At 69.0% G+C, this 17,352-nt stretch overlaps 1 protein-coding gene across 1 annotated transcript; it reads left to right on the top strand.

Moving 5' to 3' along the window:
• Window positions 1-938: 938 nt before the first annotated feature.
• On the top strand, window positions 939-17,219 carry CERK (ceramide kinase). Its single transcript, XM_055142101.1, has 13 exons — window positions 939-1,135; window positions 5,865-5,972; window positions 6,213-6,338; window positions 6,872-6,997; window positions 8,141-8,204; window positions 8,904-9,049; window positions 10,082-10,156; window positions 11,450-11,602; window positions 11,711-11,816; window positions 12,586-12,662; window positions 13,141-13,346; window positions 14,016-14,224; window positions 15,378-17,219. Exons 1-13 carry the CDS (start codon window positions 1,006-1,008, stop codon window positions 15,448-15,450), a joined length of 1,599 nt encoding a protein of 532 aa, XP_054998076.1. The 5' UTR covers window positions 939-1,005; the 3' UTR covers window positions 15,451-17,219.
• The last annotated feature ends 133 nt before the right edge of the window (window positions 17,220-17,352 follow it).

Raw genomic sequence — 17,352 nt, 5'->3', positions numbered from 1 at the left:
GGGGCGTGCCCGGACAGCGGCCATGGCCCCACTGTCCAGGGGGACAGCACAGGCCCAGCGGGCAGGGGGCGGGCTGGGGCGGGCCTGCCCTGGGGTCCGGCTTCACTCGGAGCCCCGCGTCATACCTCCTCATCGATACACCTGGACACACAGGCTGGACACCCCGAGGTTTCCCCTGTGCCCTGCCCAGCGGGGCCTGCAGGGAGCCGCCGGCAACCCGCCCCTCCTCAGGGGCCATCCGGCCCACTGCCCACTGGACACTGTCCACTCTGGAGTGTGGCCGCCCAGCACTGTCTGTGGTGAGGGTCAGCCCAGTGGTGATCACATACCTCGGCACACACGATTACACGGACACGCACCTCCTGCACACACCTCCGGCACACACACCTCCTGTATACACACCTGCTCATGTACACACACCTCCCGCTCACACTCCTCCTCGTGTACACACACCTCCCGCACACACACCTGCTCATGTACACACACCTCCCACACACACACCTGCTCATGTACACACACCTCCCGCTCACACTCCTCCTCGTGTACACACACCTCCCGCTCACACTCCTCCTCGTGTACACACACCTCCCGCACACACACCTGCTCGTGTACACACACCTCCCGCACACACACCTGCTCATGTACACACACCTCCCGCACACACATCTGCACACACACACCTCCACCTCGATGGCCTTCCCCAGCTGGAGCTTTTTTCTGACCAGTGGCGGGGACCAAGACACCAACCAGCCCTGCCCGCGGGCACAGAGCGCGCTGGAGGCTCGGCCGCCCCCCGCCCCCGCCCCCGCGCTCCCTCCCGCCCCGCCCCTCCCCTCCCCTCCCCTCCCCCCGCGCCCGCTCCCTCCCGGCCCTGCGCTCCCACGTCCTGCGTGCGGGGTGACGGGGTGACGCAGCGCGCGCCCCGCCCGCCGCCGCCGCCGCCGGCCCGCGGGCTGCAGGGGCCGCTAACGGTCCCGCCCGCCGCCCGCGCCCCCCGCGCGGACCATGGGGGCGGCGGCGCCGCTGCGCTCGGAGCTGTGGGTGCGGCGCCAGCGCTGCGCCGTGAGCCTGGAGCCCGCGCGCGCGCTGCTGCGCTGGTGGCGGAGCCCGGGGCCCGGGGGCGCGCCCGGCGCGGGTGAGTGGGCGCGCGGCGGGGCTCGGGGCCGGGGGGCGCCCCGGGGACCGCGAGGGACGGGGCGCGCGGCGAGTCCCGCGGGAGCGGCGCTGCCCACCGGGCACGGGCCTGCGCGGGCGCCCGCCGGCTCCAGGCGCGCGGTCCCCGGGGCCGGCCTGGCCGGGCACGCGCTGGGGGAGGGGGACACTCCCGGCTCCGCGCCCGGGGGCCACTCCGGGCAGGTCGGGGACCGGGGCGGGGGCTCAACCCTGGGGGACTGTGTGCAAGGCCGGCCGGCCCCTGAGCTGACCCTGGCCGGAGGGGGCCGCCTTTGATCCCAGGAAGAAGTGGGGGGGGGGTGCGGGAGGGCTGGGGGGCGTTTCCTGCCCCTTCTTTGGGGTTTGCAGGGTGGGGGGTGGCTGGAGTGTTGGGGGCTGGGGCCACGCCTGGCGGTGCCCAGGGGTCACTGCCTGCGGCGCTCAGGCACCATACGGGGTTCTCGGGAGCGAACAGGGTCGCTGCGGTACTGTGGGTCCGGCCCCTTCGGCAGGGTTCCGCGGGGGTCCCAGGCAGGCCTTGGGGGCAGGGGACAGTCCTACCCCGGGGCCCCGCAGCCCCTGCCTCGCCTGGGTGCGGGGAAGGGCAGGGCAGGGGCAGGTCCAGCCTGGCCCAGGTCAGCCGGGCTGCGCGGCCAGGGGAGGGAGATGCGGGAGGGGCCGGGCTGACCCTGGGACTTGGCTCCTTCCGCGGGTGACCCGCCTGCAGCCAGCGCCTGGCGGGGGCTTCTCCAGAGCACTATTTTCAGAGCACCCTAGCGGGTTGTCCTCGGTGGGGACTGGGGGGGAGAGGGGGAGCGCCGAGTCGCCAGGGCCCAGGGAGACTGGACGGTCACTCCCTGCGAGGGGCACGGGGACAGCGGGGCCCTGCTGGCCGCAGCTCCCAGCCGCGCGCGGATGGTCTGACCCCGGCCAGCTCCGTGGGGTTTGGGTTGGGTGTTTTGTTTGTTTTCGGCTTTTAGGGTCACACCCGACGCTGCCCAGGGGTCACTCCTGGCTCTGTGCTCAGGGATCACCCCTGGCAGGCGCGGGGGACCCTGTGGGTGCCAGGGAGCCACCCCGGGCGGCCACTTGTCCTATGCTTGGCCGCTCCGTTGGGTTTTCTCCCCTGTGTGTGGGGCAGGCGGGGGACAGGGCCGGGAGGACAGCGCCGGGGGACCAGGCCGGGGCGCAGGGCGGGGGGAACAGGGCAGCTGGCCCCGGGCAGCGGGCAGGAGCTGCCCGGTGCGCCCACCTGATCCCTTTCTCCCGACGTCACACCTGCTGGGCAGGAGGGGGACGCGGCGGGGGGGGGGGGGGCGTTTTCTAGACCCGCCAAGGAGCAGGAGCCCAGCGAGCCGACCCTGTGGACGGAGCACGCGCCCGTGACCGGAAACGGGGCCCCTGCAGGCAGGAAGTCGCATCGCGTGGACCTGGAAAAGGCCACAAGTGCAGGGCGCGCTCCGGACTCGTCGGCGCGCTGCGCTCAGGCCCCCGCTGGCCGCGTGCGTGTGCGCCACCTGCGTGCGCGCCGCTGAGGACGTGCCAATGCGTGCCATCTGCGTGCGTGCCACGTGCATGCTACCTGCTCGCGTGCCAGTGCTGCTGCGTGCGTGCCATCTGCATGCGTGCCACTGCGTGCTGCTGCGTGCATGCCACCTGCTTGCATGCCAGTGCGTGCCAGTGCGTGCTGCTGCGTGCGTGCTATCTGCATGCGTGCCGCTGTGTGCGTGTTGCGTGCATGCCAGTGCGTGCGTGCCACCTGTGTGCGTGCTGGTCGTGCGTGCATGTGTGTGACGCTGCGTGCATACCCATGCATGCGTGCCGCTGGTGTGTGCTCCTGTGCGTGCCCGTGCGTGCCGCGTGCGCGCTGCGCGGACGCCTGTGGCTGGTGACACGCGGGCGGGTCACGCCGCGCTGCCCCTCCTCCCACCCCACCCCGCCAACTCTCTTCTCTGTGCTCAGGGAAGCTCAGGCGGGCCGCAACAGCCCTTACAAGCGTCTTTCGGGCTGGAGCACAGTAAGGCGGGGAGGGCTCTGGCCTTGCGCAAGCCGACCCGGATTCGAGCGCCGGCATCTCCTGGGCAGGGAGGGAGCCCTGAGCTCACACGGCCAGGAGCGGCTCAAAAGGCAAAAAAAAAAAAAAAAAAAAAAAAAACGCTTTTTGTGTGTCGCAAAAGTAACTTGAGTTTCGTGTTGAACACGCGGAGGAGCGCGCGGTGGAGGGGAGGCACGGAGGCACCGGGTGTCTTTATCTATTTTTTTTTTAAATTTATTTTTGGGTCACACCCGGCAACACTCAGGGCTGACTCCTGGCTCTGCACTCAGGAATTACTCCTGGCAGTGCTCGGGGGACCATATGGGGTGCTGGGAATCAAACCCGGGTCGGCCGCGTGCAAGGCAAACGCCCTACCCGCTGTGCTATCGCTCCAGCCCCCCCCCCGCTGTCTTTATTAACTCGGTTTTGTGCAGGGCACATGCCTAGCGTGTTTGGGCCCGGGTTTGCTCCGTGGCGCTACTTTGACGCCCGTCCCTGCGGCCACCACCCTGCCTGCTGTGGGCCCGCGGCAACAAAGTGTCAAGTGCTCGTGACCTCCGGAGCAGGCAGGACGGTCCCCCGCTCCTGCCCCCACATGCCCTCCCTCGGGTCTAACCCCAGGAGGGCGCACACACCCTCTCCCTCCCTCTCCCTCCCTCTGTCTCTCCCTCCCTCTCTTCCCCTCTCTTTGTCTCTCTCCCTCTCTCTCCCTCTCTTTTCCCCCTTTCTCCCCCTCTGTCCCTCTCTCTCTCCCTCTCTTCCTCTCTCTCTCCCTCTCTCTCCCTTCCTGTCTCTCTGTCTCTCCCTCTCTCTCCCCTCTCTCTCTCCCCCTCTGTCCCTCTCTCTCTCTCTCCCTTTTTCTCTCTTCCACTCTGTCTCTCCATCTCTCCCTCTCTCTCTCCCTGTTTCTCTCTCTGTTTCTTTCTCTCCCTCTGTCTCTCTGTCTCTGTCTCTGTCTCTGTCTCTCTGTCTCTCTATCTCCCCCGGGGGGGGGCGGGTTCCAGGGGCTGGTACCTTTTGAGGCCTAGGAGGCCTCTGGGGGCAGGCCCAGGCTGCGCCAATATCAGCCCCGTGTGCCTGCCCCGCCCCTCCCTTCCCTTCCCGGGCCACTCGAGTCAGCCTCAGTGCAGCCCGCGGGGGCGACCGGGGCCGCGTGCTCGCCCCTCCCCAGCCTGCTGGCATGGGGAGTGGTGGGGGGGGGCAGTGGGCAGCGTGTCCCCCTTCCTGTCCGGCTAGGCGCCCCTTCCTGGCCCCGCTGGGCCCCTCCCCAGCTGGGAGCTCTGCACTGACCTCCTCCCACTCGGACCCTGTGTTCCAGGTCCTCGTCACCCTGGTCCCCGACGGCCCCTCCCAGACCCGCTCTCCAGGCCGGTCCAGGTGCTGGGCAGGCTGCTGGGGCCTTGGTGGCCCGGCAGGGAAGATGCCTTGGGCAGAGGGGCCGAGCCCGCCAGAGTAACTCCTGAGCATAGGGCCGGGAGTAAGCCATGAGCAAGCCGTGAGCATCATCAGATGTGACCCCCCCAGAGAAACAGAAACAAACAAAAAAAATCAATTCTGGCTTTTCCGTGTTTTCCAGCCTTTCCTGCGGGCTCTGGCGAGTCTGACCAGGGCTCTGTGGCCAGTGACGGGCGGGGCCGAGCTTGGGTTGCGGACGGACGCTGGTCCCGGCCCCCGAACGTCTCTGCGCCTCCTCCCCTGAGCTTGAGTTTCTCTTCCCCCTGGTCTCCCCGCCCCCATGGCTGAGGCCGCCCCCACAGACTTGGGGTCCCCCACCAGGCTGCATGTCGGGGCCCGGGGCTGGCGTCTGGGGAGCCGGCACCATTTCTGGGGGCGGTGCTGTGCGGGTGCCCCGGTGGGTGCCCGGGGAGTCCCTGAGCTTGGAGCCAGCCAGCTGCTCACGGCGCTGCCCGCTGCACCCCGCCCGGAGGGTTTGCTCCCCGCTGGCGCGGCTGACAGGGCGTGACCGTGGCAGTTTGGGTTGCCCTGCGCGCGGTCCCCGGGGACAGGGGCCGGCCGCTGCTGGCCCAGCTGGCCCCGGCCCCGGTGGGCAGCGGGCCCTGCCTGCTGTGCCCGTGTGTCAGGCCAGCGCGTGTCCCGGGGTGCGGGGACAGGGCGGGCCCCAGCTCCACAGCAGATGGTCCTGGGGTGCCCATCAGCCTTCTCTGGGGACGGGGGTCTGGCCCCTTTGAGTGCTAACCACAGGGTGACCCGAGAGGGTCCGAGCAGGGTCCCCCTGGGCCGGGGTGCGGGGGGGGGGGGTGCAGAGCCGCGGGCTGGGAGCGGGGGTTGGGGACAGCAGAGACAGGGCAGTCCCGTGCCCGCTCCCGGGTCCGTGCCTCGGCGGGGCGTTTCTCCCGGGCGGGGGTTGCTAAGCGGCGTCCCTGGGGCCGTGTCCTGGGCTGTGCGGGAGGAGACGGCGCCCAGGGGAGGGCCCGGAGCCCCGGGGGGACACAGGCTGGCCCGGGGCTCCAGCTCTCCTCCCGTCTCACACCCGCAGGGCGCAAACCCGCCCCGCTGCCCCCCTCCCCCCAGCCCCACTCCCTGCAGTCCCGCCCCCACCTGGCCTCAAAAGGTACAGCCCCTCCCCTCCCCCCTACAGGCCGGGGCTTCTGGGCCTCTGTGCCCCCCGAGAGGCGCAGGGTTGCTGTGCCCGCATGACGCTCCCGTGTCCCCACAGACGCCTGCTGCATCCCCGTGTCCGAGATCATCACCGTGGAGGAGGTGGACAGGACGCCCCACACGGGCGGGAAGTGGCAGAAGATGGAGAGGCCCTACGGCTTCACAGGTGCCTCCCGCTGGCTGCGGGCACAGGCCATGCCCGGGGGACAGCTGACCCGGCTCACCCTGACTGGGAAAAAGGAAAACACCTGGGGCATGAGGGGGGCCTGCAGCTGAGCTGGTGTGCAGGGGAGCATGTGGAGGGTGCAGGGGAGCGTGTGGAGAGCATGCAGGGGAGCGTGTGGAGGGCGCAGGGGAGCGTGTGGAGGGTGCAGGGAGCAGGGGTGAAGCGGAGCGTCCCTTGCAGTGCACTGTGTGAAGAGGCGGCGGCGGCGGCACCACTGGAAGTGGGCGCAGGTGACCTTCAGCTGCGCGGAGGAGCCGCTGTGCCACCTGTGGATGCAGGCGCTGCGGGAGCAGCTGGAGAAACTGAGTACGCAGGCGACCCCCCCACCGCGGGAGCCCCCCACGCCCCAGCCCGACCCCACCCCTGGGCAGGCACGGTGCAGCCTGGAGAAGGGCCGGGGGCAGGCAGGGGCGAGGCCGGGCAGGATCCTGGTGGTTCCCTCCCAACGTGGATCCAGACGGGCTGTCTGGGCAGGGGTCGGGGGGAGGGGTGGGCCGCCCCTGGTGGTGCTCAGGGTCAGACGGCTGCGGGCACTGGCCCCTGTCCGGGCTGCGTCTCGGGCCGCTCACCTGCTCTCCCGGGGCCTGCCCGGGCTTCGTCCTTTCTCACGGGGCCTCAGGGTCCGCGGCCGCTCCTGGGGCTTCTGGGCCTTCGGGTCAGCCCCGCGTGGGCCGGGCCGCAGCTCTGGGCTGGGTGTTTCCCGGAGGCGTGGCCCGGGCCTGCACTGTGTCCATTGTGGGGACAGCCCCCCCCACACACACACGCACACGCCCGTCGGCCCACGCGCTGCCGCCCCCCGCAGCCGTGCCACGTGCCAGCCGGCCCCCGTGCCTTTGCAGCCTGCAGGCCCAAGCACCTGCTGGTCTTCATCAACCCGTTCGGAGGGAAGGGGCGAGGCAAGAAGGTGTACGAGAGGAAGGTGGCCCCGCTCTTCCTGCTGGCCTCCATCAGCACCGACGTGATCGGTGAGCACCGCGGGACGGGGCGTGAGGCGGGTGATGGTGCTTGTCGGGTCTGTGTTCGGGGCCCCGCCTGCCAGTGCTCAGGGCTCTGGGCCCGGCCCTCGCCTCACTCCCTGGGGCCCTCCACAGGCCCTGCGGTGCCGGGGACCCAACCCTGGGCCTCCTGCGTGCCAGGCCCGTGCTCTGGTCACGGGGCCTCTCGACAGCCCGCGCAGGGTTTATTCCTGGCCTTTGAACCGCACCTGGGGGGCCCAGGGATTACCCCTGCCCGCACTTGGGGGAGACTGCGGGGACCCTGCGACTGGACCCAGCTTGGCGGCCTGCGAAGGCCAACACCCTGCCCACTGTGCTACCTCTTCGGCCCCCGCAGACGGTTTTCAGATAAAGTGCCTGGACGAGAGACTGCGCAGGGGGACGCAGCTGCAGGGACAAAGGCTGGACCTGGGCCCGTTGGCCTTTGAGGTTCGGCCAGTGTGTGGCATTTTTTATTGTTTTATTTTTGGCTTTTTGGGGCCACACCGAGCAATGCTCAGGGGATCGAACCCTGGCCCACCGCGTGTAAGGCAAACGCCCTCCCCGCTGGGCTGTGGCTCCCAGCCGTGCTGATGGCTGTGTTTGAAGAAGCACACTGCTGTGTCCTCTGCACCCTGGCCCCCGCCCCGGGGGTCAGAGCCCCATGGCACAGGGACTTAGCCCAGGGCCCAGCTTCCCGAACCGACCTCGGAACGCGGTCGCTGTCCTGGGCAGGCACGGCCAGTGGGGGCGAGTCCAGCCCCACCCTGTGCGGGAGGCAGATCCTGGGGCCCGGAGCCGTGGGCGCCCCAGGGACCATCCCCGCAGGGCACTCGGGCCAGGGCCAGGGCCGCGGGCACAGCGGAGCACTGCGGCTGGACACCTCGACTCCCTGTTCCGTCCGCTGCTGGACATCTCCAGTGAAGGGCAGTTGCTTTCCACGTGATTGGGAAGACTCGGGGGGGGCCCCGGGACGGTCCCCTCTTTCCAGGCTGATTCTTTGCAGCTCGGGGTGTCTGAGGGGGTGGAGGGGGTGGGGTGGCCACGCGTCTCTGTCCGGTGAGGGACCCTGAGCGTCGCCCTGCCCCAGGGCTTCCCGGGCTGACCGCTTCCTGTCCATCCCTGTCCCTGCAGTCACCGACCAGCCCAACCACGCCCGGGACACGCTGTACGAGACCAACCTGGAGAAGTACGACGGGTGAGTGGCGGAAGGGACAGGCTGCCCACTGCCCGGCTCCCCGCGGGTCACGTGATGCAGTGTGTCCCCCGCCCCCACCCCAGTATTCCGGTGATCTCGGAGAGGCCGAAATGGGGGTGTGGCCGTGCTGTGTCGGCCGCAGCTCAAGCAGGGACTGGTGTGTGTCCTGCCCGCGGCGGGGCTGCCCCCGGCTCCCAGCGTGGGGACCGAGGGGGGCGCAGGGTAGTGGGTGCTGCTGTCCTGGGCAGGAGCTGGCACCGGCGGGTGACCGCGGGGGCCAGTGCTGCTGGGGGTGGGCGGCGTGGACAGCGGCCAGGGAGGGAGGCAGCCGAGCTGCGGGTGCAGCTAGGGGAACCCCACCTGCCCGTCCCGCAGTTGCGGGCGGGACCTGCCGTGTGCCCCCAGGAGTGCTGGGCCCTCCACGCACCCCCTGCTGCTCCCGGCCCCCCAGGTGGGCACACGTGCCCGGGGAATCCTGGGGTGGGCACACTATCTCCAGAGAAGGGGGCCTGGGGGTGGACGGAGAGATTGTAGGGAGTGAGTGTCGGGTTCGGGGGCATCCCGGGAACGTGGCCTTGGGGGGAGTCGGTGGGGAGAGGCCCGGGCCGTGGCGGGGGTGGCGGGGTCCCGCTGCGAGGGCCCCTGGAGGCCTGTCCGGCAGCTCAGGCCGCGGCCCGCCCCTCCCCCCCACCCCCGCAGGCTCGTGTGCGTCGGCGGGGACGGCATGTTCAATGAGCTGCTGCACGGCCTCATCGGCAGGACGCAGCGCAACGCGGGCGTGGACCAAGACAACCCGCGGGCAGCGCTGGTGCCCAGCCCGCTGCGCATCGGCATCATCCCGGCCGGTACGGCCCCTCCCCCCGCCCCGCGCGCCGCGCCCCTGCCCGCGGGCAGCACCGTCCCCAGGGAGGCTGCGGTGGCCCAAACACAGGGACCCACGGCATGCAGCGCCCGCGCACCAGCTCACCCACGCAGGGGTCGCTGCGGGCACCCTCGGGCCTGGGTCTCCCGGCCAGGAGAGGGGGTCCCACCGTGAGAGCGGGAGCTGGGGTGGGGGGTTCTGGGGAGACAGTCTGGACCCGCTGTCCTGGCCGGCCCTGCGCTGACGGCCGCCCGCTAAACCAGCCTGAACTTCGGGAAGATTCTATTAGAAACTCCATCTGCCTCCTACACCTGTCGCCCCAGGGGCCCGGGCACTGAAGTCCGGTCCACCTCTGGAGTCCGGACAGAGCAGCGAAGGCCACAGTGGCCGCCTGCTTCCCACTGAGTGGACTCTGACCTACAGAGTGACTCCCCCCATTCCTTCCTGCCTGTAATGGACAGCGGCCGGATGGGGTCTCTGCGTAAGCGCAAATATGCAAGGCCCGCCCCGCCCCTTTCGTCCCAACCCCGCCCACATTTCCTCTAGCCACGCCCTTTGCTACATACTTGGCCACGCCCACCGATTTGACTGCACTAAGGACTGCATCTGTGGCCATGCCCACACGCCTAGCCACTCCCCTTACTGCCTTCGTGGCCACGCCCTCTGCACCCCACCCTCCCCTCTCCGCTCCCCCTGCTCCCACGCCTCTGGTCTCTTCCTGTCCCACGGCTGGCCCCTGTCTCCCACAGTAGTCTAATGACACCCAACAGCATCCCAGCCACAGGAGACGCCGCCCTTGCAATGAGTCACCCGCGGGGCGGCAAGGCCCAGTGCCTCTTGGCTCTGCAGACGAGCTTGCTTTGATGTGTGGAGCAGCCCCGTTCTCACGGCCGGGGCCGGAGGGGGCCGGGCCCCGCGGGGCTCCCTTCCCCCTTCCCCCGCGCGGGGCCCCGCGGGCTGTGTGCGAGCCAGTTTTTGCCCCAGGTCATTAGGGTCCCTCTTTCTCTCGCTTCAGGGTCCACCGACTGCGTGTGCTTTTCAACCGTCGGCACCAACGATGCGGAAACGTCGGCTCTGCACATCATCGTGGGTGGGTCCCCGGGGGGCCTTGGCCAACCAGCTGCTCCTGCGTGTTGGCCGAGGCGTCCTGGCCGCCTGCCCTCCTGCCCTGCCCTTCACGCCTGCGGAGACCCGGGTCCTTCCAGCACCCTCTGATGCCCCTGATCAGAGGCGGCAGTGGTGGGGGCATGTCCAGGGAGCACCCAGGCCTGTCCCTCCCCATACCCCCGGGGCTGAGTCTTTGCTCTCAGGAATGCAGATCGCAAGGGAGGGGCCTCACTTAGGGCAACCCCCCCCCACTCCTGCCCTTGTCCCCATGGGCATCTGTTGTCACAGAGGCCTCATGCCTAAGGACCTCCCCTCTGAGCCTTTCTCTCGGCCCGGTGGGCTCTGGACGTGATCCCGGTGCCCGCCCAGGCCCCCGCGGCAGCCCCTGACTTTACCTTGTGACATGGGGCACCTCAAGCCTGTCTGTGCTTGGGCCTGGTAGTGCAGAGGGTGGGGCACTTGCTTTGCACGTGGCTGACCTGGGCTCAATTGCCGGCATCCCACATGGTCCCCCTGAGCACCACCAGGAGTGATCCCTGAGCACAGAGCCGGGAGTAGCTCCTGAGCAGTCACCAGGTGTGGTGCAAAACCAGAACAAGAGAAACAATCTGTCCGTGCTCAGCACAGTGTCCCTCCTGCCGTGGCACATGCTCAGATGGCATTCTTCCTGCCGTGGCATGTGCTCAGTGTTTCACCCCCCTCCTGTCGTGGTACTGCTCAGTCTATCTCTCTTGTCGTGGCACGTGCTCAGTGTATCCCTCCTGCCGTGGCAGGTGTTAGTGTATCCCTCCTGCCCTGGCAGGTGTTTAGTGTATCCCTCCTGCCGTGACAGGTGTTAGTGTATCCCTCCTGCCCTGGCAGGTGTTTAGTGTATCCCTCCTGCCGTGGCAGGTGTTAGTGTATCCCTCCTGCCGTGGCAGGTGTTAGTGTATCCCTCCTTTCGTGGCTTGTGCTCAGTGTATCCCTCCTTTCGTGGCTTGTGCTCAGTGTATCCCTCCTTTCGTGGCTTGTGCTCAGTGTATCCCTCCTGCCGTGGCTCGTGCTCAGTGTACTGCCCCCTCCTGTCGTGGCACCTTGACATGGCTGCACCCTCATTCTTTCCTCCCCGTGCGGTTGGCCAAGCTGCTTGGACACTCCCTGCCACCATCTTCTGTCACGTGAATGCCGAGCGGGGCTGTGGTCTCCCGCTCTTCCCCCACCCCGTCCCCCCCGGAGGTGAGAGTGACCACAGCGCTGAGCAGGCAGTGACGCCCGGCCCCCCTGCCCCCGCCCGCAGGGGACTCGCTGTCCATGGACGTGTCCTCGGTGCACCGCGAGTGCCGGCTGCTGCGCTACTCGGCCTCGCTGCTGGGCTTCGGCTTCTACGGGGATGTCATCAGGGACAGCGAGAAGAAGCGCTGGATGGGCCCCGTCAGATATGAGTTCTCAGGTGACCCGCCCCCTCCCCGCACGCCCACCCGGGGGTCCACATCAGAGACACCCCGGGGTGCAGGCCAGGCCGGCCCCTGCCGGGTGTTGACGTGAGGCCGTGTCGCAGGGTTCAAGACCTTCTTCACGCATCACTGCTACGAAGGCACCGTGTCGTTCCTGCCGGCGCAGCACACCGTGGGGTCTCCGCGGGACGGGAAGCCCTGCCGTGCCGGGTGAGCCCCTCCCCGCCCGCCTCGGGGCCTCCCACCCAACCTCCTCCGGAGCTGAGGCGCGTGGGCGCTTCCTGGGCGAGCCACGTGGCGGTGTCCACCTGTCCAGGTGGTGAGGGCTGACGCCAGCGGCCAGCTCTGCTGGGGTGTGACGGGGAGCCCCCAGCACTGACCGAGCGAGGCCACCAGCCCCACGCACACGGCCCCCTGCCCCCCTCTGCGGCCAGCCTGGCCCCATGTCCCTCTGTCCAGCGCCTTTCCACCTGCACAGGCAGTTTTGCTTCTCCCGTGCCCAGCGTGGTCCACGCAGGACTCGCAGGCCGGGGCTGCAGGCGCGCCTGCCCCTTCCCTGGGGCTCCCCAGGCCAGAGCGAGTCTGCGTGCCCTCTGTCCTCTGTCCTTTGCCCTTCACGCCAATCGCAGACGTGAACGGTGGAAGGCGCCTCGTGACGTGGTCCAGGTCTCAGGCTGAGAGCTCACGTCAGTGCGCTACAGCATGTCTGGAGAGCTGAGACCAGACACGCGTGACAGCAGCAGTGACGCGCACATGCTCCGTGTGTGTCTGTGTGTGTGTGTGGTAGGAGCAGCAGTGCGTGTGCGTGTGCGACAGGCAGCGTGTGGATCTGGACAGAGGGAGCAGTAAGTAGCATGGTGCATGCGTGCACGTGTGCGCAGGGCGGTGCGTGTGTGCGTGTGCGTGTGCATGTGTGTCAGGGCCGGTGCCTGCGCCCTGCGTGGGCCCGGGCGGCTGAGTGTGTGCGTGTGCCTGGCAGGTGCTTCGTTTGCCGGCAGAGCAGACAGCAGCTGGAGGAGGAGCAGAAGAAGGCGCTGTATGGGCTGGAGAGCGGGGGTGAGTGGGCCCGGCCCCTCCCACCCCCACCCCTGCCTTTGCTCCTGGCCCGAGTCCTGCTGTGCACCGTCCTCGCCCCCTTTGCTTCTGTTTTTTTTTTTTTCTTTTTCTTTTTGCATCACACCCAGCGATGCTCAGGAGTCACTCCTGGCTCTGCACTCAGGAATCACTCCTGGTGGTGCTCAGGGAACCGTATGGGATGCTGGGAATCAAACCCGGGTTGGCCACGTGCAAGGCAAACGCCCTCCCCGCTGTCCTATTGCTCCAGTCCCCCCACTTTGCTCTGGAGCGGGGGGTCAGCGGGCTTCTCAGTGGGGGCAGGGGGTGCCGTGTCCACCTGCCCCTGCCCGGTGCAGCTACAAGGCCTTCACTCGGCAGCCGGGCACACGGCCTCCTCGTTAGCAGGAAGCGCCGCGACCCCCCCACATCCCCCCGGGAAGCCCAGAGCCCGGGCCCAGGCTCCGTCTCCCCCCCCCAGAGGAGCTGGAGGAGTGGAAGGTCATCGGCGGCAAGTTCCTGGCCATCAACGCCACCAACATGGCCTGTGCCTGTCCCCGGAGCTCCCAGGGCCTGTCCCCGTCGGCCCACCTGGGGGACGGCTCCTCGGACCTGATCCTCATCCGCAAGTGCTCCCGGCTGGACTTCCTGCGGTTCCTCATCAGGCTCACCAACCATTCGGACCAGGTGAGCGGGCGGGCGAGGGGCGTGGGGCAGGCGCCTGCACCCCCCCGCATCCCCCCTGCTGCTCGGCTGGGCCTGGGCCCCTCCCAGCTCTCTGCCCTGGAGCCCCCCCAGCCCGGGGCCCCCTGCCTGCCCCCGGCACCATCCGGGACTTTGACTCTGATTTTGCTCCAAAAAATTTTCTTTTCCCATTGGCGGATGCCAGTTTGGTGCCAGCACTGCTTGGGGCTGGCTCCTGGCCCTGTGCTCAGGGGTCGCTCCTGCTGGGGCCGGGGGGCCCTGTGGGGTGCTGGGGGTTGAAGCTGGGTGTCGGCTACCTGCAAGGCAAGTGCCTTCCCGCAGCACTCGGCTCCCCTGCCCCGCTGTCCCTGTAGGGCGGGAGGCCTCCTGTGGCCAGGGGCCCGGGGCCACTCCCTGCTGAGCTTCTGTCCTCAGACCCGCAGATCTCGGGGGCCAGGGCGGCAGTCCAGGGGGGAGGGCGCTCGCCGTGCTGCAGCTGACCTGGGTTTGACCCCCAGCACCCTCGGTGGTTCCCCAAACCCACCGGGAGTAAGCCCCGAGCATGGAGCCAGTGTCGGCCCCGCACAGGGCTGGGTGCGCCCCTGCCCGAGGGTCCTGGCAGGCTCCGCCCCCCTGGCCGTGCCCTCAGTGCCCCCCCGCCCCCGCCCCCAGTTTGACTTCACGTTCGTGGAAGTTCACCGTGTGAAGCGCTTCCAGTTCACGGCGAAGGCCGAGGAGGAGGAGGCGGGCGCGGGTGCGAGCGCGGGGAGGAAGAGCCTGGGCCACCTCTGCAGCGAGCAGCCCCCCGACTGCTGCGCGCCGCCCCCCAGCTCCTGGAACTGCGACGGGGAGGTGCTGAGCAGCCCCCAGCTGGAGGTCAGGTGAGGGGCCGGCCGGCCGGGCTCTGCCCGGAAGCCCCGACTTCGGGCTGCAGGGGAGCGTGTGCGGGTCACGGGTTCGTGCCTGGAAGAGGGGCCGGAGGTAATAGGGGGGGGTGGCCGGGCCGGTGTGTGGTCAGACACTCCACCCCGTTCCTCCGTCTGTGGCTCGCAGGGGCCCCGGCAGCCCAGGCCAGCTGGGGCCTTTGTCTGGGTGTCAGGGCCCCGTCCCTAATCACCGTGTTACATGAGCGGATGAAACGTGAGCGTGGAGCCCTGTTCCCACGGGAAAAGGCCGTGACCCCTTTCTGGAGGTGGCCGGGTCAGGGCTCCCGCCTCGGGGAACAGGCCTAGAAGGTTCTGCAGGGGTCAGCTTTGGGGGTGGCTGGTGAGTGCCGTGGGCCGTCCCTGCTGCAGCCACGGGCCCTGACGGACAGTGAGATGCCAGAGTGGCGATGGGTGTGTGTGAGGGGCCGGGGGCACCTGTCACTCGGGGCTGCTCGAGGGAGGGGTCCTTGGCTTTGTGTGGAGACGGGGCGGGCACTTCCGGCACCTCCTGACTCCCCTGGGGAGCCCAGCAGGGGCTCCACAGCCTGGGCGCCCATTTCCACACATTGCCCGTGCCCCCAACTAGCAGCAGGCATGGCCTCACACACACAGGGTCCTACACGCACATGGGCTCACACGCACATGGACCCACATGCACACGATCCTGCTGCACACAGGTCCTACACACACACAGGCCCACACATACATGGGTCCTACATGCACAGATTTACATGCCCTACACACATGGCTCATACACATGGGCCCACAAGCACAAATTTTACATGCACATGGGCCCACACACACACAGCCCACACACATGGGGCCACACACAGGCTCACATGCAGACGGGCCCCCACATGCACATGGGCCCACATGCACACGATCACACACGGACCCTACACACACAGGTCCTACATGCATGGGTCTGTGTGCACATGGTCCTACACACGTGGGCCTACATGCCTATGGGCCCATACGCACATGGTTTCACACGCACACGGGCCCCAGCCAGCAACAGGCCTGAGCAGGGCAGTGTGTGGTGTGTGTGTGCGCGCGCGCGCGTGTGTGTGTAGGACACGTGGCTCACGTGTGGTCCCGGTGCCCGCAGGGTCCACTGCCAGCTGGTTCGACTCTTCGCCAGAGGAATCGAGGACGGTGGGAGGCCGGGCCCCTGCGGCTGAGCCGGGACTCGCGCACGCCCCGGGCCGTCCGTGCCGACGGACGTTTCCACGTAGAAGTTTATTTTTGATAGTTGAATCTTGACCTTAGCAAGTCCCCGAAGCGCAAGGTCTCCCGGGGGCCCCACGCAGGCCTGCCCCCGGCCCCCGGTCAGCTGCAGCACCGCCAGCCCCTGCAGGCCCGCCAGGAAGCCCCGCTGCTCAGGGGCCCCGAGAGTCTGCACCAGGGCCGGGATGCGGACACCCCGGGGTGGGGCCCCTGGGCGGCACCCGGGGCTGCCTCTCGGACCAGCTGCTCTTCGCCTGCTTTTTGGGTCTCGTCCCGAGCACCAGAACCGCAGAACCGGGTCTTCATGTTGGTGACCCCCCCCCCGCCTGTCCCTGCCCTCCTGGGCTTCCTGTGGGTCAGGCTGGCCGGGCCCCTCGGTGGGTCGAGGCTTCCGCAGGCTCCGCCCAGCGCGGGGGACGAGGGGCCTGGCCCGTTTGTGTGTTTGGCGTCACCCTCACCTGGTGGGCGCCAGGACCAAGGCAGCCGGGCACTCGGTGTGCAGGGCCCGGAGCTGCTGCCCCCTGGGGCCGGCCCCTGGTCCTGCCGTGTCCCTGCCTCGTGCCCAGGCGCTGGCACGGAGCCCGGCACCTGCCCTTGGCCGTCTGGCAAGTGTCCGGGGGCAGGAGGGCGCTGGCGGCGGCTCCTAGGGGCCTGGGGTGTGGGTGCTGCGTGGGTGGGGGGGGACGGGCCCCGCAGCTCTGCCCCCGGGAGGTGGGCAGGAAAGGGCGAGCGGCTAAGTCTAGTCTTGCTGGTTTCAAGATTAGAGAAGGGCCAAGAAGGCTTTGTCTGAACCGTCAGGAATGAAGGAACTGGGCAGGACCTGGCCGACGCAGGGGTGGGGTGGGGTGGGGGTTGGGGGGACTTCCTGTCTCCAGGGCTGCGCGATGGGGGGAATCTCGGGGGAGTGAGCTGAGGGGTGGTGGCTGGGCAGTCTCTGCCTGAGGCCCCCTTCTCGAGGCCCACCAGGAAGTGGGATGAGCCGTCGGCCCCCAGTGTCCCGGGACCCCCGAGCACCTGAGCCTGGGGGGCCGAGCCTCCCCCTGCACCTGCACCCGGGACGCCAAGCCTGCCCCTGCTGGCACACTCGGCCCCGTGGGCCCCCGGCTGCTGCGGCCAGGGGAGCCGCTTCCCACCCGGGGTGCTGGGCCTGGGTTAGGGGCAGGGTCCCGCCCAGCCGCGCTCACGGCCGACTCCAAGCTCTGTGCTCAGGGGTCACTCCCCCGGGGGCTCAGGGGACCGTGTCGAGTCCTGGGGACCGAACCCGGGTCGGCCGCGAGCACGGTGGCTCCAGGCCTGACCCTTCTGTACTGGGCACTGGGGGCCCCTCCCCACGCCCCCCTGCAGGTCTGCTGTCTGGGTCCAGAGTCCGGCACAGACAGCGGTGCTGGCCCTGCAGCCGGGGCTGACGTGGCCTCCGGGGTGTCGAGGGGTGGGGTGGGCCCAGGGCCAGTGCCTGCAAGACTGCATGGGGCCGGGTGGGCAGGGCCGCAGGAGCTGGGGCCAGTGGGCACCTAGCCTGGGGGCATCCGAGGCCCCTCTGGACGCCCTGTGGCCCTGGGGTGGGTGTCCTAGGGTGCAGCCGCTTCTGCCCAGCTCCGCCCCTCCCCCGAGGGCCAGTCCCACCCCCACCCGGCGCCTGCCCCCGGCCGGGCCCCTCCGGGGAGGGCCCCCCTCAGCACAACGCAGTTCAGGTTTGTTTAAATAAAAATTATAATTTATACAAGACTCTGTTCTTTAAACAAACAAGGTTTTTCTTAAAAAACGTCTCGCGGGGGGGGGATGTCCCACCTGGCGCCCCCCCTCCCCCTCGCGGGACGGCGGCTCACAGACCCGAGTCCGTGTCTGCCCACGGCCAG

The sequence above is a fragment of the Sorex araneus genome, chromosome 6 (assembly GCF_027595985.1).
Source record: "Sorex araneus isolate mSorAra2 chromosome 6, mSorAra2.pri, whole genome shotgun sequence".
NCBI classification, from domain to species: Eukaryota; Metazoa; Chordata; class Mammalia; order Eulipotyphla; family Soricidae; genus Sorex; species Sorex araneus.
Note: the sequence above shows the minus strand (reverse complement) of the source record. Positions and strands in the feature narration are given on the sequence as shown.

Excerpts from the sequence above, each read along its gene's own strand:
- CERK (XM_055142101.1), top strand. The coding sequence starts at position 1,006 with ATGGGGGCGGCGGCGCCGCTGCGCTCGGAGCTGTGGGTGCGGCGCCAG. Across the intron at positions 1,136-5,864 it reads CGGGGGCGCGCCCGGCGCGG|ACGCCTGCTGCATCCCCGTG; the intron begins GTGAGTGGGCGC and ends GTGTCCCCACAG. Across the intron at positions 11,603-11,710 it reads CGTCAGATATGAGTTCTCAG|GGTTCAAGACCTTCTTCACG; the intron begins GTGACCCGCCCC and ends GCCGTGTCGCAG.